The sequence below is a fragment of the Serinus canaria genome, chromosome 17 (assembly GCF_022539315.1).
Source record: "Serinus canaria isolate serCan28SL12 chromosome 17, serCan2020, whole genome shotgun sequence".
NCBI classification, from domain to species: Eukaryota; Metazoa; Chordata; class Aves; order Passeriformes; family Fringillidae; genus Serinus; species Serinus canaria.
Window position 1 is genome coordinate 680,586 of NC_066330.1, and position 22,456 is coordinate 703,041.

A 22,456-nucleotide genomic window follows, 5' to 3' on the forward strand; every position below is an offset into this window, starting at 1 on the left:
TCATTACGAGCTCATTCTCTTAAGAGACACCTGTACATCGCTGCCATCCCTCCTCCGACTGTCCTCACGTGGGACACTGCCCTGTGCACTCCAAATTCCTCCAGTCCTGGTCCGTTTTTCTCACACTTTGGGTGATGTCTAACACAGCTGCCCCCATAGAGGCCTCTTAGGGAAGGCTGCTCTAGGGGCAATGGGCAGCCACAGCAGCAGTTAAACGATCCTTAATGTGCTGAATGTGCTCTGTCTGCGATGGACGATCTCAGTGGAGCCATGCCCAAACTCATCCTCTGACCTGCCTGGTGGTCTGGCTCATGCCTCAGTCTTGGCATGGGCCAAGCAGAGCTCCCGGCTCCCCCAGTCCCAGCTGGCATTGCATCCGACACCGTCACTTGGGCCCTGGATGTCACTGGAACCCTTTCAGGCCAGGGTCACGAGTGGCTGGTGCTGATGGAGATGGCTCCTGGTCAACAAATCTGTGCTCTCACTGTCTCCCCATGCAATTAGTGAATTCATTCACATTTCAATTATCTAGCATCTTAATTATTCCACCATTGTCTGTCTTGAGCCAGTGAGTTTTCAGGGTTTTCCAGTTTTACTAAGAATGCTACCCCAAAGGCATTTAAAACTGATATTATTGTGATTATTTCACCGATGCATTTGAAAATGGAACAGGGCTCCCTGGCCCCTGCAGGAACCTGCTGGGCCTCACCACATCAGCAGAAAGCTGCTGTTCTGGGTGATTTTTGTACTGTTTTAGGAGGCTGAGTCCAGTCACTCCAGAGCTCTGGGCTCTTCCAGCTGCAACCAGGCACTCCCTGTGAGATGCCCTGTGCTGGGGCAGCTCCAGCTCCTGCTCTCACTCTGCACTGCCAGTCACTGCTACCTGCTCCTCACAGGCCCTTGGTGGCACTTGTGCCGGGCTGTCCACTGTCCCTCTCACAGGCAGCTGCTTTTTGATGTGTGCAGCTGCTGAGACTGCCACGTTAGGCTCTCCTCAGGGATTAACAAGTCTCCTTACTTCCACAGGAAACTGTGGAGCCTGCACCAGCAAGTCTGGAAGGTGACAGGGACACACAGCCAGGAACAGGAACCCTGGGAACAGCTGGGAACACCTGCAGCTCCAGGAGGCCGCGGTGGTGGCCGTGCGGAGACAGCCCCGAGCCCCAGGTACCCCAGGGACGCTGCTCACGGCCTGGGGCACGGGCAGCACCGACCGTCTGCGGGGGGGTGTTGTACACCGAGCGCTACCTGCGCACTTCGCTTTAAACGGCACAGTGCTTTTATTGCAAATAAAAACTGGAAATAAAACTGGTGCGCTCCCCGTGAGAAAAGCCTCCTGTGTGTCGCCGTGCGCCACCGCGGAGCGTCGCGCGGCCGCGGGTGATAAGGTACCGACCCGGGGCACCACGGGCTGGGCGGCCGTGCCCACCGGAGCCCGTGACCCGCCTGCGGCCCGGCCCGGCCCGGCCCGGCCCGGCCATCCCGCGCTGCCGGTGCCGCCGCCCCGCCCGTTCCGCGCCGTCATTTCCGCGGCCGCGGCGCTTCCGGGTCGTGCGCAGCCCCGCGCCCGTTCCGCCGCACCCGGACCCGGAAGCGGCTGCGCGGCCCCGCAGCGGCGGCGGCGGCGCCGGTAAGTGCGGAGCGGGCAGGGCGGTCGGGGCCGGGCTGCCCGCGCTGTCAGTCCCTCGCCGGCCGCCGGGCCCCCGCGGGATGCTGTGACCGGCGGCGGCGGCTGCCAGCCTGCCCGGGACGCGGCTCGGGGGCGCCGGGGCTCCCCGGGCGCGTCTGCCGGCGGCGGGGCGGGAGCAGCTCAGCGCGGGGCGGGCGGAGCGGGTCAGGAGGGCGGCCGGCAGCGATGGGTGGCGGGGGCCGGGTGAGTGCGGCTGGAGCAGCGGGGACCGGCGCGGAGCCCCGGGATGCCCCGGCGGAGCGGCTGCCTGGGGGCTCCGGCCGGGTGCCGGTCACTCCATCCCGATCCCGTGACATGTGTCCCTGTCGCACGCCCCTGTGCCCGTGCCCTGGCCGCTCCTGCCGGCCACACGGAGGGCTCTGCCCGCCCCGCTGCTCCCGGCGGGCGCTTTGGGCAGCATCACAGCCAAAAGCCGGTCTGGACGGGGCTCTCGGCTCTGCACCTGCCTACCGGTGCCGTGAGAGCACCGCCGGGAGCGGGAAAGGTGTCCGGGACATGCAGCAGTGAGTTGATTTCTGTGCTAGTGGAAGTTTGGTAATTGACTAAACAGAGATGCCAGAGCCCAGCTTGGATATCCTGAGTGTGTTCTAGGCGATTTCAGGCGTCGGGGGATTATCAGGTAGATGGAAGACTGGGAATTAGACTCTCTCGGTTACTTTTCCAAATTCAGAACAGCTCCATTCACGGACACTTTTTTGGGTTAGATTAAAAATAAATTGAGATCAGCATGTACGTATAGACTTGTACAGAAATAACTGAAGCAGGGAGAACCAGTTTAGTCAATTTCTGTATCAGTCGTGTTTCAGGTCTTTGTCGTAACACCCTTTCCTCATCTGTTGGTTAAATTTTTCACCCAATTGCAACAAGTAACAAATTTGAATTAACAAATAACTAATGTTAAAAAAACAAGTAACAGCTACATTCTTGTTGTGCGTTTCCTTTGGCTCAGTGAAGGCCTCTGCGGGTGAAGCAGCCGGGCACAGGGATCTGTGTTATGCATTCTGTAGCACGAAATTTTCGTGACCATTCGAAGCTGTGAGCATGAAAAGCACGCACCTGTATGGAAAGGTCAGTTATGGCAACAAATGGCACAGCACGAGCAGCATACAGGTCACAGCCCCATGCAGGAGCAGCCCATTCCCACATGGTCACTCTTTTTGGAGATCACAGTCACTGAGGTTGGAAAAAACCTCTGAGATCATCAAGTCCAGCCTCTGACTCACCACCACCTTGTCAGCCAGGCCAGAGCACTGAGTGCCACGTCCAGTCATTCCTTGAGCACCTCAGGGCTGGTGATCCCAGGGCATCCCCACCACCTCCCAGGGCAGCCCCTTCCAACCTGGACAACCCTTTGTGTGAGGAAATTCCTTCTGACATCCGAGGGCAAATGACACTGGCGGAGAAAAGGGGATGGAGCTCAGGTGTCTTCATTTGTTCCTGTTCAGGTGCTGGAAGGGGCAGGTTGGAGCTGTGGGGCAGAGCCTGGGGGATGTTGGTGCTGGTGGTGACCCTGTCCTGCACCTGGGGACCCTGTCCCACACCTGGGACTCACCGTGCAGGGAGGGTCTACCTCAGGGGTTGTAGCAGAGTTCTCCAGGGTGTTTCTGTTAGTGCCTCTGATACAGACTCCAGGCTGTGAAGTTTTTGATATTAACTCTGTGTGTGTGTGAGCTGAGAAGCTCCATCAAACTGTGGTGCCTTGTTGTTCACTGTCTGTCAGCTCAGTTTTGTATCCCAGACAGCACAAGGGCAATCCCTGCCTTGTTTGCTCATTGCCTGAGAAGTGCTGTATCTAAATCCATTATTCTGAGAGCAAAACAAAGCTCCTTGAATATGTTTTGTGTGCTCTTGAAAGAGACAGACCCAAAATTAAAAGCCAGAGGAGCAGGGGATTCATCTTTTGCTGAAGAATCTGTCCAGTTTCATTTGACATAAAGTCCCAAAGGGGCTGAAGGTCTCAGGCATTTTTAAGTAGGTCTGATCATCATGAGTGTTTCTTCCATCAAAAGCATCTTGCATGCTGCTGTATTTAAAAAATAAGATTATAATCATGTTTTTAAAGCAATACAAATATTTACATGCACTAGAAAGTGGAATGGCAACAACCTAAAGAAACTGACAAGGACCAAAGTGTTTGTTTTGACAGGTGCTGCTGTTTAAGGCAGCCCTGTGCCTGGCAGTGCCAGCCCACCCTCCGTGGTGCTGCAGAGCTGTGCAGTGGCTGTGCTGTGAGCCCCTGGGCTGGACCTGCACCGTGTCCCCAGGCTCTGTCCTGGCTCCAGACAGGGCAGCTTCTGTCAGCCTGGGGACCTCTGTGTGTGTAAAACCCAAACAGGGTAGCATCTCTCTCAGCAGCAAAAGGCAAAAAGGTAAAATGGTGAAGCTTCCTGGTTCAGTTATTTTAGAGATTGAAACTTGAATTGATGTTTATAAAGTTTTTTAGGTTTTTTAGGCTCTTGAATATCACGCTGAGAATTGTGAAAATAGCAGCTCTAGTCTGATATTTGGGCACTGTGCTTTCATTCTCCACTCTACAACAAGATATTTTATTTATCACAGAATCCCAGAGTGGTTTGATATCCCATCCATCCCTGCCCTCTGGCAGTGGGAAGCCATTCCCTGTGTCCTGTCCCTCCATCCCTTGTGTATGGTGTCTCTCCATCTTTCCTGTAGACTCCCTTCAGGTGCTGAAGGCTGCATTTAGGTCGCTCCTGGGCCTTCTCTTTTCCAGGCTGAGCAATCCCCACTCTCTCAGCCCTTCCTCATAGCAGAGGTACTCCATCCCTCTGATCATTTTTGTGCCTCCTCCAGACCCGCTCCAACAGGTCGATGGCCTTTAGGAATGTTCAGGTTCAGCAAATTGTCTTTAAAGCATTTTAGGCATATGAGGGACAGACAGTGTTCCATGGAAAAGCACCATTGTTGAAAGTGTTCCTTCCCAGCTTTCTGTGCAGAAGTCCATCAGCTTCACCTTCTGGACAGGGACTGCTGTTCCTGTGGAAAAGAGTGTTCAGCAGGAATAAAAGTGAAATGACTGTTATGTGTTATTCACAAGGCCCTCTGGTTTTGTTTTGTTGTTTTAAAGCCAGCAGCAATTAAGCCTCAGTCATGAACTCAGCTATTTTTCTGCACAGCGATTCTCTCACGTGTGCTGTGAAATTGGGTCAGGGGGCTCCGGGGTTGTGGGTCATCCCAGTGTGGCACTGCAGCTGTGCTGTGTGTCAGGGAGTCCTGCAGACAGCAGGGGAAACCAAGCTCAATCAGAGCATTAGAAATGAAGAGGTGTTTGGCCGTATTGAGACGAGCAGAGCCCGGGCAGAGCGGCGCTGGGAGCGCTGGATCCAGCGTTCAGCACAATATCTGAATGAAAAATGACAACACTTTGTCATCTGTTCAAATTGATATTGCACTCTCGGCTGTGACAGCTGAAAAGGCCCACAGGTGCCATATAAAGAGGTGACCATGTTGTCATATTTCATTTAGGCATCCCTCTGCAAAGCCATAATTACCTAATTAGGTTGTTAATTAGGAGATTAGCATTTCGCTATATTGATAGAATGCTCTTTGCAGGCATGAGTCTAGATACAGATTTGTCTGCCCTAATTTATAATCTCTGCATTTTTTTATACTTATTTATTTGCTTAAAATCTTGATGCAAGATTTCTCAGGTTAGCAGAGAATCGACTTGTCTGCAATTAAAGGAAGATTTGACAAGATCAGGAAAGAGAAGAGTGAATACTTCCCATACATACGCCAATATTTTCTCCCCCCTCTAAAGCTCAGTAATTAAAATATTGGAATTGGTGTTATTTGCATCCTGATTAGCGTGACAACAGAAGTATAGCCAAATTCCAAGCAGTTCAAAAATACAGAGCTAGTGCCAGATTGATTTACAGGTCTGGAAATGAAAAAATAATGTGTTGGAAGTTGTGTGTAATGTAGTGTTTGCTCATCATAACTTCCCAATTCCAGTCTCTCTTGTGAGAACCTCTTTATATGACTGTAAATGATTATTTCCTTTTTAATGATACAACCAGAGTGTGAGTGACAGCTTCTGCAGATAAGTATTCACTCTTAAATGCACTTGAGCTTTTGCTGAAACATAAACTTGAATGTTCGTATATTTCAGTTCACTTTCCTTTATCCTGCCTGCCCAGGACCTGTCTGTGTTTGAGGGGGTTGATTATTTTTGCTGCTGCAAATGCAGATAACCAGAACCATTTCTTGTGCAATTGCGGACAGAAGTTGACTGGGAAATTATTTCATAGAACCTGAATCATAAATTTTGAAGTATGTTCGTGCCGTCCTGTTCCTGCTTATATGACGCTGGGGGAAAAATCAATTTTTAATTCTAATCTGCCTATCTTTTTCATTAGTTTTTAAAGATCACTTTGAAGAGCTACAGTCAAGGAGGCGTTTGAGTACAGGGACTATGGAAGCCCGTGAATGATAACATGACCTGCAGTGGTATACAATTTTTCCAGCTTGCTATGTTTTGAGTTTGTTAGCAATTGTCTTGGATCCAAATTGTACCTTTCACAAGTTGTGTCTTTGGAATACTTTTGTTTGCTTTGAATAGGGCTCTAATTCTTTATTACTTTCTTAAGGAGGATAGTCAATTTAAACAATATTAAAACAAACAAAAAACCAAAAACAAGCTACAGCTTTGCAGAACATGAGGAAAGAAGGTTTTTTTCCCCCCTACTTCTTGCTTTTATAATTTGGAGAGCAGGATACATTGCAGGAATTGGCTTGAGAGTTTTGTGGGGAATTTGGAACTGGAGGACTCTTAAAACCATTCCATTAAAATTGGTGGAACTTCAAAGTTGTAGCTCTTTCCTGCAGCAGAACATTTTCAGTTGCTGACAGCTTTCTCTGATTTTATTGTTTCTTGCAGCTTGCTTAGAGGTCTGCGTATTTCAAAGCATGAAAGGCAAAAATATCAACCCTTCATGTGAGGAAAATATTTCCTGTAAGATGCCATGGAAAGGTGGCACTGGCTTGTCATTTTAGGGACACATCCTTCAGTCAGAGATGTGCTGGTGGCACCACAGGGCTTTTGGTGGAGCTGGAGGGGTCTGACCTGGAGCCTGTGACCTTTTGGGGACAGGCACAGGGTGTGAAATTGCCTGTTGGCTCTGGTGTCACCTCACCGAGAGAAATCCATATTTCTGCTGGAAAATGTGTCAGGACCTGCAGGAGGGACAGGGCAGGGGGCAGTGGGTGGCACAGAGGGGCAGCTGTGGAGGTGAGACATGGCTGCCCCAGCTCTCTGCTGGTGTGGGGCAGTGACAGGGACCAGCCACCTTGTGCTGGGCAGCGACAGCGAGGCATTGTGTCAGATTCCACCCTGTTCATCTAACAAACCCAGAAATCCATCCCGAAATAGCTGCCTTTTCCCCAAAGTGAGGAGAGCTGCTCTCAGCATTTTTCACGCTCAAGGTCAAACGTTCCCCCTGCAGCCAGCAGCGAGCAGGGCTGACACATGGCTGCAGTCCCCCCAGTCGGTGGGTCCAGCACGGAGCGTGGCTCCAGCTGTGCCTGCTGCTGTCTGCCTGACACCACGGGATGGATGGGAGGGATGGCAGCCATGAGGTTCAGCTTGTCCTTTCCCCTCATCTCACACTTGCTTTGCCATCTCGTTGTCACCTGGTGTAGGTTAACATGCAGATATGATCCCTGTGTGGGGCGTTGGTGGGGGAACAGGCAAGCCAGAAACCTTTATTTAAATAATTGCAGCGCACCGAGCAAGCAGGAGGGTCACAAGAACAGTTCACATGTTGCGATGATGAAGTTGCCTCCTGAAATTCAGCTGTGTTCAGCTGTGTGTTTAAGGTACAGCCTGCATGGCTGCAGATCCTTTTCCAAGACCTTTGTGTCACCTCCCGGCAGCGGAGTCGTTTGTTAGCGCGCTCTGCGCTCCTCGTTGTGCAGGGGTTATGAATGAGCCTGATCTGCATAAAGCCCTGCTTGCCTGGCTGCCAGAGCCCATCCCTGCCATAAATATAGCCGTGGGGAGCTGCAGGAGCAGCACTGCTGGGAAAAACACTAGACTGGGATGTGGCTGTCTGCTGCTGCCACAGAGTTCCTGTGAATCCTGGCCAGGTGCTCAGCCTCCTGGCCGTGCGGTTTGGCATCCCTGGGGGTGCTCTGTGCCTGCACCAGGCTGATGGGGCTGTGCTCCCAGGGCAGGGCAGCATCACAGCAGCGGGGCCAAGGAGGGGAGAGGGAGCATTCATCCCTGGCTGGTGGTCAGACAGTGTGCAGACACTTAGATAGGTGATAATAAGGATCAGAAGACAGTGGAGATCTCTGTCCAGCTGTGTGCTGATCACAGGTGTTTGCCAAGCAGTACATCATTCAGTCCCAGCCTGTGTATCCTGTTCTACAGAAATACCAAACTCTAAAATTCTGGAGATTTCACATTGCTCTCCTCAGTTTTGGTGTTTGCACAGAGTGTGTTTGACAGCTGCCTGCAAAGTGCTTTATTCAGTGGTAGAATATTATTTCTATAGCACAAGTATTAGAAGAACATTTATTTTTTGTTTATGATGAAAGAATGTATAAGGTGCTGATGCTTAGAAGGTCCCTGAATTCTGTTAAACTCGGCTTCTCTGAGTGTGGGGTGTGGGGATGGTGTGTGGGTGTAGGAGTGCAGAAGGGGTGTGCTGGCAGATCTAGACATTGATTTTGGGTCTGTGAGTTTGCTGGAACCTTTGAGGTGTTTGTGTAAAGGTTTGCAAAACTGAACTTTGCTTCTTTGAATTCTTCTCTCTCACTGGAAGTCGCTGTTCCTCAGAGTGGGTCTGTGCCTTTATCAACAGGAGAACTGGTTAGAATTCTGGGGGCTGCAACTACTAAATATGGCATCAAAACCTGAACTGAATTTGGGGTCTGACCTTTCTTTTTTTGTTTTTTGAAGGATATTTCCTGTTCAGAGAGTTTCCACTTAGCATTAATGCTTTGGTAAATTAGCTTTAATGTACCTTTTTGAAAATTCTGAAGAGGAGGAAATAAAAATACGTTTGTGTAAAACTTGTGTAGAATTTCCAGCACTTTCTCAGCGCTCAGGTCCATGGGAGAGGCAGTTGCAGATGTACAGTTGGGAAGAAGCTTGGCTGATTTAGCACACCACTGCTAATGGCAGGAAGTCGGGGTGCAGGGTATAAAGGTAAAACTCGCATCTGCTGTTACATGTTGTTAACTCCCTCAGCAGACATTAAATCATTTCAAGTACAATAATAGTGTGGGAGGTAAATTAACTAACCATTAACAATCTTATAAATACACAATTAACATGCCAACATTTATATGACACATTGATGGGGCAGCAGTAATTTTTGATTGGGAGTTTGCAGACCTTTCCGACGCCTGAGGCTGTTGCTTATTTAAACAAGTTTTTGCCAACTGCAGGTACACGTGGCTTTTCCTAATCAGTGAGTAGAAATAATTCAATTTAAAGAACATTCTCAACATGTGTTTTGCTGTGTCCATAAGCTGTACTTGGCTGTGTCTGTGTTTTTTAGGCCCCACTGTGCTGGTCACACTGGTGGGACATTTGCCTTGTGGCCTCTCCTTGGAGGACAGTGAGAGCTCCCTCAGGAGCAGCCCTGCTTACTCTGATGGAAAGAGTCAGAACATTAAAACAGAGTGTGGAGTTGTGGTGCTCTGGAGCCTCTGGAGATCCCATCCAAATTCCCACCTCCAGGCAGGGCCAGCAAAGCTCCAGGCTGTGTCCAGTTGGGCTTTGAGTGTCTCCAAGGATCCTGCTGGAGTGAATTTCGCTAATAGCAGAATTTTTGGGGACATAAAAAGGGAACATGGCAAAATGCATTTGCTGGTCCTGGAACAAGCCTGGCTAGTCCTTTCTGTCCCTTCCCTCTGTTAAAATACCCCAGGAGAAGGCCAGCTGCCTCTAGCAGATTTTCATGGGAAGTGGCTTTGTGTGATTTAAGCAGCAGTTTTGCAAGCAGCAAGGACAGGAGATTGCTGGTGTTTCTGAGTTCAAAATCCCAAACACACACATGCAGCTCAATAAAGTGTTTTCCTCTGGTTAGAAAAGCAGTGGGGATTTCAAACTTGTGGAATTTACATGTAGTCTTGCCCTGTGTGTGAGCTCAGACTGAGCCCCCTCAGGTGGAGGTGTCCCCAGAGCTCCTGCTGCTGCTCACTGATGGACTTGCTGCATGAACAGGAATAATTTTTTTTTTTTTTTCCTTTTTAGGTTATTTTCAGCAGGTAATTTTTTGATCCAGCTGACCCCACAGCTCCACTGCCAGCTTTGTGAGATGGTGGAATTCCTGGAGTGGGTCAGGCAGGGCATGGAGCTGCCCCTTTCAGAGTCAGCCCAGGCTTGAATTAGATTGGCATCACTACAAACCCACAGCTACAGAAAAATCAGATAACAATGTGAGCGTGGTTTGGGTTTTGTGGTTTGGGGTTTTTTCCTTTTCCGTTTTGCCCTCTACTTTGTTTCAAAAGGCCACTTGAGTGCTCTGAATGAAATATCTTAGGTAAGTGGCAATTACTGTTCTTAGAGTGCTTTAGAGCTCAGGCGTGTGGTATTTGGTCACAGAGCTTTCTGTGTTACAGCAGTTGCCCTGTGTGAAGCACCATGCAGCAGCAGATGTTCAATATTCAGCCCTGAGACACTAATCTCTTCATGTTTAAAGCTTTTCCTGGAAATACAAAACCTGAAGAGAGTCAGTAATAAGGCACTCGAAAAGTTGGTGGGTAGATGCAGAAGCAAAACAGAAACACAGTTGAGATGGGTGAAAAGAAATCCAAAACCCTGTTGGTTTTGTAGATGGATTAGTTGGAATAGGCAGATGTTTCTGCTCTGGATTCTCTTGCCATCCTCCTGTGTGCAGCACTGTGGGGTGTTTTGCCTTACAGCAGCCATGTGTTGTGCAGTACTGGGACCTGTCTGGAGGTCTCTCTGTGTCCTGCTGTCCTGGCACTCAGGTTTCAAGCTGTCCTCCAAAGCCCTGTTCCTTAAGTGGTCTCAGCAGGCAGTGTGGCACAAGTAAAGGGGAGCAGGGTTAACAGTGTGCCCTGAGTCAGTCAGGGTGTGTGCACCCCAAATAGCGACCTTGGGGGTGGGGGCTGGAGCTTGTTGGGCTTCTTCCTGAAATGCTGTGCCCGTTGTTTCCAGGTACGTGTGTCCATGAGGCAAGATGGAGAGGAGATAGTACAGTGAGGTGGTGGCCTTGTGACAGGATGGCTTTCCTGGACAACCCGACCATCATCCTGGCCCACATCCGGCAGTCGCACGTGACCAGCGATGACACGGGCATGTGCGAGATGGTCCTGATCGACCACGACGTGGACCTGGAGAAGTTCAACCCCTCCTCAGCCTGTGGGGACAACGGGGCAGAGCCCCAGGGCAGCAATGGGGACACTCAGGGCTACGTCTACTCCCAATCCGTGGACATTACCTCAAGCTGGGACTTTGGGATCAGGCGCCGGTCGAACACAGGTGCGTGGTGTCTGCAGCAGCCTGGCCCGGCCTCCCTGAGCCTGCACTGAGCCTGGAGTGAGCCTGGCTGGCTGGACAGACCAGAGCAGGACTGGCCTGCTGCCTGGCAGACTCCCTTTGGAGTGCTCAGGCCCTTTTAGAGAAGGATATGTAATGATTCAGTTACTTCAGTGTGCTGTCAGCTGAGCCTTAATTGCTGTTTTACCTATTCCTGTGCAGGGGAACATTGAGGTAGTCAGTTTTATATATATATAAAAAAAATCAAATTGTGGAGACATCAAATCTAAATCCAAAGTACATGAACAGTCTTTGATATCTCTATTGTTACTGTCTGGAGGGGTGTTAACTTTTGAACAGGATAGTTATTTTCTCAGAAAAAATCTGCCTAGTGAGGCATCAAATGTATTTGTTATAAAAGAGAGGAATGAAGTTTGACATGAGCCAACAAAGGGAATGATTTGTCTGTATTTTGTCTGCTAAAGTTGTATTTCTGAGAAAAACCTTGACCTAGGTTTTGAAGTACCAGATTAGGAAGTTGAAGGGTGAGCACCTTTGCAAAATACACTCCTTTTGTCATGGCTGGCAGAAAGCTCTCCCATGTGGTGTTTCATGCAGGGGATATCCAGACTTCTGCTTAGACCTGAGGAGGAGTTCTGTGAGGTAGAATACAGAGAAGGTTGATGTGTGGTGGTCAGGACTGACCTCTTTTTTCTGTGTCAGTATAATTTTTTTTAAATGATTTCTGCAGGTATTATAACACCACCTAGAGCCCAGAAAGCACCTCTGTGCTCTGCTTCAGCAGGAAAATGTGTGGCTATCAGAGATGCTGAAATGCCTTTCACAAGCAGAAGTTGTGAGAGGTTGTTTCCAAAGCCCAGGTTATTTCCATGTGCCAGTGCCACAGGCACTGATCCCCCGTGGGGTTTGGGAATGAACAGAGGTGATGGGCCAGGCTGGCAGGAGGGGTGCTGGCAGGGCAGGGTGCCAGGCTGCCCAGCTGCCCTGGGCTGGGGCACTTCAGCCCACGGTGCAGCTCACGAGGAAGGAAAGGCCAGGTCTGAGGGTTTATAGATTTAGTCCAGAAAATGATTCTGAAGCATCATTTCACCAGGGAGCAGACTGGTGGAATAACCTCAGTTTGAATTATAGTTTGAAGCCATTTCAGGTGCCAGCTGGGGCAGGGCTGGGAGCTCTGGCAGTGCCAGGGGCTGGGTGTGGGTCAGCAGCAAAGTGCCCAGGCTGGGAGCAAAGCTCAGCTCAGGGCTGACCATTAATGAAACCACAGCTGCCTTTGGGCAGCCACCAAACTTTGGGTTTTTCACACCAAAACTGTCCCTGGCTGCCTGTGACAGCCACCCCACAATAATTCACATTTCTGTCAGGTTCTGGCCCTTGCCCTGGTTTGGCACTGCTGTGGCACAGTCCCACAGTGAAATGGTAATTTCTGGTCAGCTCTAGGTGGAGGAGCAGGATGGGCTCAGGGGAGCTGCTGACTGTGCTCCTGGACATTTGTTTGGACAAAGGGTGGAAATATCAAACAGATAAAAACATGCATTATTTTGTTTCTAGTCTGTGGTTTTTCCTTTATCCTTTGTTTACCTGTTCATCTAACAGATTATATTTTACAATACTAAAATATGATTTATTTATATTTTCTGGTAGCTTGTTTGGAAAGAAAGGGCTTTGGAAGGTAATTTTGAGTTACAGTGTGGGCAGTAACCAGTACAAATGTGGAGCTTTTCTTTCAGAATAAAATATCTATGCTACAACAGTGTGTCCCCAATATTTAAACTTATGAGAAGGGATATTTTTCTTATTTCATTAAGAGGAAGCTACCTAGAGGTATTCAGGTTCTGGCATTGTGTTGTTAATGGGAGATACTTATCAAAGTCCCCATTTGTGCTTGTGCCTTAAACTGCTTGCTACAGCTGTTAAACTTCAAAGGAGTATTTTTTTATCAGTTCCCTCATTGACAGTTTTTATGGGGGAAAAAAAATTACTTCCTTGTCCACAATTCAGTTCAAAGACCTAAATGTAAAAGAATAATAACAGAAGGGATAGAAAATATTTATTAATGTTTTTTAATTGCTGGAAAGGCTCAGGGAACTCCACTCTTATCCAAAAATTGTCAGAGTAATTTAGCATTTTAGAATCTCTTCTACAAACCCATTTCAGTTAATGAATTATCTCAATACATCAAAATTGCTAATGTGTCCAGCAGATTGTTTCCTTTGGGGATCAGCACTGTTAGTTCTACTTGCCAGTCTAATCTGCTGATTTTGAGTAGATGACATCAGTGCTTTCCTGGGTCATTGTCTCGGGTGCCTTCCATCAGGTTTTTTCCCCAAGGAAGTCTCAGAGTTAACAAAAAAGGTGATTTAAGTTGTTGTCTGGTACCCTGGGCTGCAAGTTCTTTGGTATCAGAACTATTTGGGACTTTTTTTCCAACCATATTTTGAAGATGGAGTCAAAATATATGTAAAGAAATATTATATTCATTTTAGGGTTTGACTAATGTTGTGAAGATACAAATCATTTATTTTACTACCTATAAACTGTTTCAGCCCACTGAAGAAAAAGCTGTGCTAATTTATATCGCTTTGACATTTTATAATTTTCATGATTTTTAGATAAAGGATTTTATATTTAAAACTTTAATAGTCTAGTCTGAGTTCATTTATCTTTAATTTTTGAAACGGGTAGAGTAATTCATAACAGTAATTTTATTCCTGTAATGTAATATTCACTTCAGTTCATTTGTGCATTAAAATTCCTTTAAGACCGTTATTAATGATTTATATAATGAAATGTCATATTAATCACAGAAGTTTTCACATTTTATTATTCTCTTCCATGTTAATACTATCTTTATGATCTCTATTAATGTTTTATATCCTCTAATTTCAATTATAAATCAAGAACATTTTCATGTTTTTGTTGGTATTTGCTTTTCAGGGGTGCCACCTTTAAAATTTTATGACTTTTCCCCCTACATATGCAGTATAAAACATCTTTATTCATATAAAGGTAGTTAATTATGTCTTTGTTTATAGTAAACTTTCATTGACAAACTTATAGTTGTAATATTTCTTTTCAAGCTCAGAGACTAGAACGTCTGCGGAAAGAGAGACAAAATCAAATAAAATGCAAAAACGTTCAGTGGAAAGACAGAAATACTTCTTGCTCAGGTAAAAGGGAATATCTCTTGTTTTCCTTTTGTTTTTATTCCTGCCTGTGATGGTTGCAACATTTGCAGTTTGTAATTTCCCCTAGGGTTTTCAGCATTGAGGAAATGCCAACCCTTTGTGCTGTCCTGGGTGCCAGCCCTGGCCAGGGCACTCAGGGGTTAACAGGGCAGAGCAGAGGAGAAGTGTTGGGCAGCCAGTTTGGGTTAGGGGCTTATGGGGTGGGCTCTGCACCCCGAGGCATCCCTGGCCCAAATCCAGCCCCGAGAAATCCCCAGTTTTAGTCTCAAGAAATCCCCAATTTTAGTCCCAAAAATCCCCAAAAAATCCCCAGATCCATTCCCAAAAAATCCCCAAAATTCCCAAAAAATCCCCAGATCCATTCCCAAGAGATCCCCAACCTGGGTGACTGTGTCTGTGCCCTGGGGGCTCAGAGGGGCCTGGGCACTGTGGCACTGGCACTCAGGGGCAGACCCTGTGGCACAGCAGGGACAGCAGTGCCTCTGGCCAGCAGGACCTCCAGGGCACTCCCTGGAGCCAATTCCAGCAGAGTTTGGCACACTGGGTGCCGTGGGGGATTTTGTGGAGTTTACCTGTGCAGAGTATTTTTGTAGCTATTGCTTTAGATAAGGTGCAAATCCTAAGAAATAAAGGGTCTATGTATGATCTGCTTAAATGCAAGCATAATAAATGCTGGCTTGGCTTATCTTGCCTTTCCTTGGTAAAGCTATTATCACTGATTTCTCAAAAAATTATTAAATTCTATTTTTGTTAATTATATAATTAAGTATTTGGACTGGATGTTTAAATTGTAAGATATGAAATTACAAATCTCTCTGAATTTTCTTATTTTAGAGCTCAAGCTAGTTTCTATTTCTGTTGTATTTGACAGACATTCAAACCTTTGTATGGTCTGTCATGCCTACTTCTTTCAAAAAGGGTGTATATCTTAATGAGGTCCCTCTGTAATCTCCCTTTTTTTGCCTAATTCCTCCTCTCAGTGTGGCTGTCATTTGCAGAACATTCTCCAGCACTCCAGTGTCTTTTCAGAGGAGTGAACAAAGCTGCTCACACGAGCAGCACAGCCACACTAATCCTTAATTCAGTGTTCAGCTGTGTTGGATACCCCTGTTAATGCATTCTGAAATGTTTTTGCCTTTCTCCTTCTGTAAGCAGAGTTGTAGGTTTTAAAGGTTAATCTACCATAACCTCCACCTCTTTGCTCAGTATTTTATAGCATTTGGCTGATGATGATGCAGATCCTCCTGCACTCTGAGCTGGCTCAGGCTGGGGTTCCTGTGCAGCCCCTGCTGCTCCTGGGGGCTCTGTGCTCACATCCCCTTCCCCCTCATGTGTCCCCAGCAGCCACACTTGTCCCCTCTGAGCAATCTGCAGGCAAATGGATCAGTCCCTGCCTGCTGCAGAGCAGATTTCAATAAAAAAATAAGTTACACAAAAGCTCCAGGCTCGGGGCTGTTGGCAGAGCTGGTTTTCCTTCTCTGCTTGGCCACTGGGATCTGAGTGCTTCTCCCATGAACAGCACTGCAGCAAGGAGAAGGAGGAGCCCTTCAGGATATCCTCTGTACCTCTGCATCTTACATTCCTCATTTCAGAGCATGTAAAATGCAAATTAACAATGTGTCAAGGAAATCCTTCCAAAGTCTTGCATTCAGCCCATGCTGACATGCCAGACATACAGAATAGCTGTAGATAAAAACTTGATTTTTCACTTGTATGAGTAAAACCATTGTATTGGATCCCAGTGTCCTTTCCAAGTGTCCAGGAATTGTCAGTTAAGGTAATGAATGATATGATATATGATATATATATATGATATGATATATATGATATATAGATATATATATGCTATGATATATGCTATGATATGCATGATATGCTAGATGCTATGATATGCTATGACTATATAAATAAATGAATCGTAATGTAATATAATATATCGTCATAATATAATATAATATAACTATAATCTAACTATAATATATACTATCTCTAATATCATACTAATCTAATATAATATCATATAATATAATATATAATATATCTAATATACTAATATAATCTATAATATAATGCTTTAGCATTTTTAAAAAAAAATCAAGTACGAGTGCTTGTTGGAAAACCAAAACAACCTAATGGAGTTAAAGTGGCCACATTGAAAGGGATTAAATCAAGCTTTTTTGGCTAATTGCAGCCTCTCACAAGCCCGCTGGGGATCTCTCAGTGCCAGTATTTAGCACCTCTGCCAACTGCCTGAATTTTAAGGCAATCTGCTGATAAAAATAAATGGAGCTTTTGACTAGTTATCATTTGACAGGTTTTAATTTTGCACTCTAAGAAATGAAGCGAGTCCTGGCAGATCGAGTGCCAGGTCATTCCCCCTTGGGAGCAGTTCCATCTCCCTGGAGAAGCAGGATGTGGCTCTGAGAGCCGTGGGGAAGCCGAGGGCAGGAGAGCTGGGCTGGCTCTGGGCAGTGATGGATGGAGGCTGGGGCTCTGGCTCCTGGAGCAGCTGGGGGAAGCCTGGGCCAGCTTCAGTCACAGCTCCCTGCAGATGAGAGAGAGCCCTTGGTACTGACGTGCTGACACACCCAGGCTTTATCCTGATTTCACAGTGGCCTTGTAACATAACAAGTCCTGTTTTCTAGGGGTTTTTAAAGTCAATTGGAAGTTGAGCTGTTGGAAATTCAGCTGTGCACTTTCTTCATGTAAAAAGGCTTTTATGAGCCTTCACAGACCACACAAAGACCTCCTGAACTTGCATCCCCTTTGGTTTTAGAAAGCTTTTTGTTTTTATTGTTCAGACTGGTGATCTGGAATGGTGGTCTCAGGTTTGATATTTTTATGAGGGGAGGCCATATCCAATCCCCATGAGAAGTGAAATGTGCGGGGCTGATCCTGTGGGCTGGTGCCAGGCTGCAGCTGGCAGGGCTGGCACTGCAGGGCAGGGCTGCTGTGCCATGTGCTGCGGGCTCAGTGCCAGCTGTGCTGCTCCTGTGGCAGCAGCTCCCCTCCTTCGTGTTCCCTGCTCCTTCAGGACAAGGTAGGCAAGCAGAGAGGCCAGGAATGTGCCTTTCTCTTCTTTGTTATCCTGATCAGATCTGTTCTCTGTACAGGAAAAACTCACCTTTTTCTCAGCCTAAACAGGAGCATCATTCAGGCTCCCTAATGGTTTCGTGTCTTTGGGCTATGGAGGACTGGTGGTAGATCCTGCCCTGCTGAAGCATTTGTAGGTTTATTTATTTGATTTTGTGCTCCCTCTTATGATGTTATCTCTCTGTGGGGAGCAGCAGCCTCTGTGCATCTCCTCATACCGTGCCTCTAATCTCTTTCTGATCTGCAGCAGAGGAGCTGAGCTCACTGTTTGAAAAGAAGAATTTTAGGGTGAAATCGCCATGTTCTGGGAAGCAGTCCATCCTCTCTGTGAGACTGGAGCAGTGCCCACTGCAGCTCAACAACCCCTTCAATGAGTACTCCAAATTCGACGGCAAGGTGAGAACGGGGCTCTGCCGGGTGCCAGGGGTGCCAGGCTCTGCTCCTGGGCCTGGCTCCCAGGCTCCACCTGGGCTTCAGAGTGGCCATCAGGTGGTGGCAGTGCTTATCCAGAAACAAGCAGGAGTGCTGGTTCCAGGTTCAGCAGAACCATTTCTGCTGTTTCCATTGCAGCATTCTGGACTGAGGATGAGGCTTCTCTCCCTTGCTGTTTCCTCCTCCTGCAGGTCAGTGGGGTTGTGACAGAGTCCTGGCACATCTCTCTGCAGCTGGGTTACCTTTGTAGAAATGATTGATTATTTGGCATTTAAAAAAGCCCCAAACTGTTCTGTCTACCCACATCACAGCCCTTGCTGAATATTCCATGAGTCATGTCTTTGTCCTCAGTGCTCTTCTGAGAGTGGGAGCAGCTGTGGTCTGGTTTGAGGGTGGGACACTGAGGTATCAGTAGGTAGTTTCCAAGGCAAAAAGAAGCACTAATCCATGTATTTCTGCCCAAGTGCTGATTTGTGTAACACAGGGAGGAGATTGGCTGCAAACCTGGCAGGTCATGGGGGTCAGGAGATGGATCTGATATTGCTCAGACTGGGGGATAAATGTCTTCCCTGTACTCCACATTGTCAGATATTTTTCTCTGTCATCAACTCTAAAAACTGAAATATAAACATTGGTGTGATGGATCATTGTCATATTGTTCCAAAACAAGTATAAATACTCCACAGATCTGTTTTCAACTGGGTTTGTTTGTGGAATCTCCTGTGGGAGGATGGAGTTTGAGCTTCATTACCATTGTGATGGAAGAATTTCATATTCTGTTAGGTGTTCCTGAAGTGGAAAGTCAGATCCATAATTCCACTGACATTTCTAGGAGTACCTGGAATATTTGTGAAATGGTAACCTTAGGACCATGAAGTTCACATGCAAAAGCTCCTCTTTGTGATTTTCTATCTATTAGCATGTGGCAATTAGTGCTAACTCAGGTTTCCAGAATTCCTGGCCTCATTAATGAATGACAGCAACACTCTCATGCTGACAGCACCAAGAGGCCTTTTTTCTAAACTCTGGGTTTGTTGTTCTTGTGCCGTGAAATTTCAGGTGGACAAACATTTAAATGAGCTCTCATGTCATGTATAGGGGAGGTAAAAGTCAAATACTTCTTTATTAAGAGAATTCTGTTATAATTCAGTCAGAAACTTGAGGTACTTCAGCCTTTTTCCTTCCCTCTTTGATAATCCAAGCTAATCTTCACTCTGTTAATTGTAGTTGTCTATAATGCACATCTGGATTTTCTCCTTCTGAAGTCAGACACATTTAGCAGGGGTTTGCTCCCCTGGAAGCAGGTTGCACTCTGCCTGTCAGTTTGAGAGGCTGAGGAAATACCTCAGTGTCACTCAGCTGAGATTTGCAGGGTCTGATAGGAAATATCTCAGATGTGATCTTCAAATCAAAATACCTTCTTTACAACCCAAAATAATTGAATGTGCTTTTTGTTAGAGTATAATCTTACTCTATTAATTTTAACACCATTGTTTCTATTACTCTGTTAGGGTATCAATAGTTTGCAAATAAAGTTTATTCTCTATGGCTCTGTATGTATTATCTAGTTTAATGCTTGGCTGACCATCTGAGATATAGAAGAAACATAACTCCAGTTGTGAGTTATTTTGCTTCAGTTCTCATGTATTTTCAGTCAGTAAAAACACTAAAAATCATCGAGCTTTTAAAAATTATTTTTAATGACAAATCGTATGTCTTGTATTTATTTTTATTGATAATAGATGAACAGTATTTCACAGAAATATAATTCTTTCAGGGAATAGTGCATGACTTATTTACATAATTAACAGAGCTGTGTATCTCTGGGGGAAATGGCACATAATTGGGAAAGGGGGGGGAAGGGGCTGGGGGCCTAATTAAACATGTCTTAAAATCACCCTACTTAATTATGTGTTTACTCAGGAGGTCACAGTGGCTCTGAGATCTTTAGGGCTGCAGCCATGGTTTGGTCTGTCCGTGGTGCAGTCTGGCAGGGCAGGTTCCAGCTGCCCAGCAGCACTCCTGCCTTGGTGCCCAGGAGCTCAGGGCTGTGCCTGGGCTCTGTCCCTGTGGGTGCTCCTCGTCCTGCCTGGGCTCACCCTGATCAGGCCCTGGCCTGAAATCCCACAGATCCTCCTGGGCTGCCCTCCCTGTGCCCCGTGTGCTGTGCTCAGCTCAGCAGCTCGCTCAGAGCCTGGCGTGGGCTGGGATGCCAGCCTGGGCACTGCTCGCATCCTGCAGGTGTTTCCTGCCAGATTTAGTGTCTCTTTCATAACCACTTCTGGGATTTTATGAAATAGTAAAATTTTAAAGCACTCTAATTTCTGCCTGTTCTGATCACTTCATTAATTATCAAAGCAGCAGAGAACATGGCTTGTGAAATACAAGTGCAGGGAGGCATCCTAGGCAGCTCAGGAATCCACACAACTTGTCCCACCACTACCCAGGACAGATTGTGGTTTTCTGTGCATTGTGAAACGTCAGCTCTTAACAGAAGCCACACATACAGTAACTGCTCTCAACTCTTTCTTCAAGTTTCTCCCTAAATAGTTAAAGTAAACCTCAGCTCTGGGCCTGTTTGCATCTTTTACAAAGCACACGGGTTGTACTTCTGGGTTAATAAATCTTATATAGTCTTTCTAAGGATTTTGTATTGAAAGAACCTTTAGTTCTTTGTAATTCCTTCAGGTGTCATTGGAATAGAAAATTACTTGGAGGCTTAAGAAATCTCTGGCCAAATCGATTTCTTTAGTCTGCATGCAAACTGAATTATCTCACATTTGATAAATAAATGTATGTCTATTTCTGTCTACAGGACTGGAAAATCAAGTTATGACAGTTAATTGTTCCAACTTGCTGAGTTTCAATGCTGCTGGGGAGAAAAGACTCTGTGTAAGCCAGAGCTGGAAGTGCTGTGCAGGGGCACAGGTGGCACAGGGGAGGGTGGTGATGGCTCCTGGCAGTGACTCTGCTGAGATTCAGTGTTCAGGCAGGACAGGGGTGCAGAAGAGATCAAAAATGGAAGGAAGGAATTGACTGGCTCTAGAGTGAGCTGGGGTTATGAGGCCAAAAGCCTTTCCTACAGGCAGACCAGATGTTCTCAAGATATTTTTATTTCTGCTTTCATGACTAGCTGGAAATGGAGTTAGAGGGAAGTTTGGCTTTTCTGCTCTTATGGAGTTCTCTGGTGTTTGCTTGACTGCTGGGGATAATTTAACTGAAAATTGGTCAGAGTAATTTTTAGGTGGACAAATGCTGAAAATCCTTTGGTGAGGAATGGTGCCTCTCTGTAGGGCCACAAGGTTTCTCGTGGCTAATTTTGGTAATGGGTTAAAAAGCAACAATTTCTCACGTAGCAACTGTTTTAAAAATGATGCTGTAGCAAGCATGGGGGAAGGGATAATTCATGAGTGCTAATTGCTTGGCTGTTAATTTTCATAAGTGTTGATAGAAGCAGTTCCTTAAATTAAACTTTGTTTAAAATGTATCAGGGGAAATATTCCACAATGTCGGGCCCGAAGTGAAAATTAATATGAATGCTGTGGCAATTAACACGTACTGGTTAATAGCTTTTAGCAGCATTTTGGGATGATAGTCCTTAAATACATTTTTGCATGCTGCTCTTGTTTCAGTCTTGTTTGACTGTATGTCTGCATAATCATGAACAAATGTTTTCCACAATCCCCAGTATTAAATAGCTTTACTTAGAGAAAGTAGATAAAGAACTTAAGAAAGAAGCAATACTGCTTTAATTAGAATGGAAAATGTGTAAAATAATTAATCCAGGATTAAGATCTCTGTGTGGAAAAAAATGCATTTTTTTATTTCAGTGTTTTGCCCCTAAGCTGAGTGAAAGGATTCTCATTTTAATCCAGCCAAAATGAGTTTGCATAGGGGTTGTTGGTGAAGCATTTGCTTGTTCTGCCAGTTTAGTGGTTCACTTGCCACCTGCACGCTGCTCCCTGAGCTGGGGAATTGATGCTGGGACACTGCTGCTGCTCCCTGGGCTCCCATCTATTACAGAAATATTGTGCCAGGAGAAGTGTGGGGTACTCTGCTCACATGGTTATCCTCCTGCCACTTTCATGTTTCCACAGGAATCCCAGAGTTTGCAGCTCAGAAAGGGGTTATACCTCTCTGTGCTGAAAATTGTGTTTTAAATGCCAGAACCATAACTGCTTGGGATAACACTTTTCAGGAATCGTGCTTGCTTTTACTGAGGTGTGAAAGTATTTTAAAGAGGTTTTTAAAATTCCACTTTTATGAGAGGCTCGAGGTGCCTTTGGCTTCCTTACTGGGAAAAATAATAAAGAGGTGCTATTAAAGGCCACTGCTGCTCTTGTAAAGTAAAGGCCACCACAATTTCTTTACTCAAAATGTAGAATAGTAAATACAACAACTTAATGCTTAAGCCTTGTCAGCATTGAGGTGAACATCACTGGGAAATTGTGCAAAAACCTGTCTGCTGCCCTCAGCAACTGGCTCTGCAAAATGGGCATCTCAACTTCACCTGCAGCTGGGGCTCAAAAATGTCTTAAATGTCTCAGAGGCTCTGCT

At 46.3% G+C, this 22,456-nt stretch overlaps 1 protein-coding gene across 5 annotated transcripts in view; it reads left to right on the forward strand.

Moving 5' to 3' along the window:
- The first annotated feature begins 1,535 nt into the window (after positions 1 to 1,535).
- MAPKAP1 (MAPK associated protein 1) overlaps positions 1,536 to 22,456 on the forward strand; it is a 79,566-nt gene continuing 58,645 nt past the window's right edge. Inside the window, exons 1-5 of one of the 5 annotated variants that reach the window (XM_030231363.2) lie at positions 1,536 to 1,630; positions 9,915 to 10,099; positions 10,845 to 11,168; positions 14,267 to 14,356; positions 17,715 to 17,863. In XM_030231363.2, coding sequence (XP_030087223.1) covers positions 10,910 to 11,168; positions 14,267 to 14,356; positions 17,715 to 17,863 — 498 coding nt within the window. In that variant the 5' untranslated portion in view covers positions 1,536 to 1,630; positions 9,915 to 10,099; positions 10,845 to 10,909. Of the gene's footprint in view, positions 1,631 to 2,665; positions 2,759 to 9,914; positions 10,100 to 10,844; positions 11,169 to 14,266; positions 14,357 to 17,714; positions 17,864 to 22,456 lie in introns of those variants that run through there. The other 4 variants (XM_050980808.1, XM_050980807.1, XM_050980806.1 and 1 more) reach the window with 4 other exon arrangements.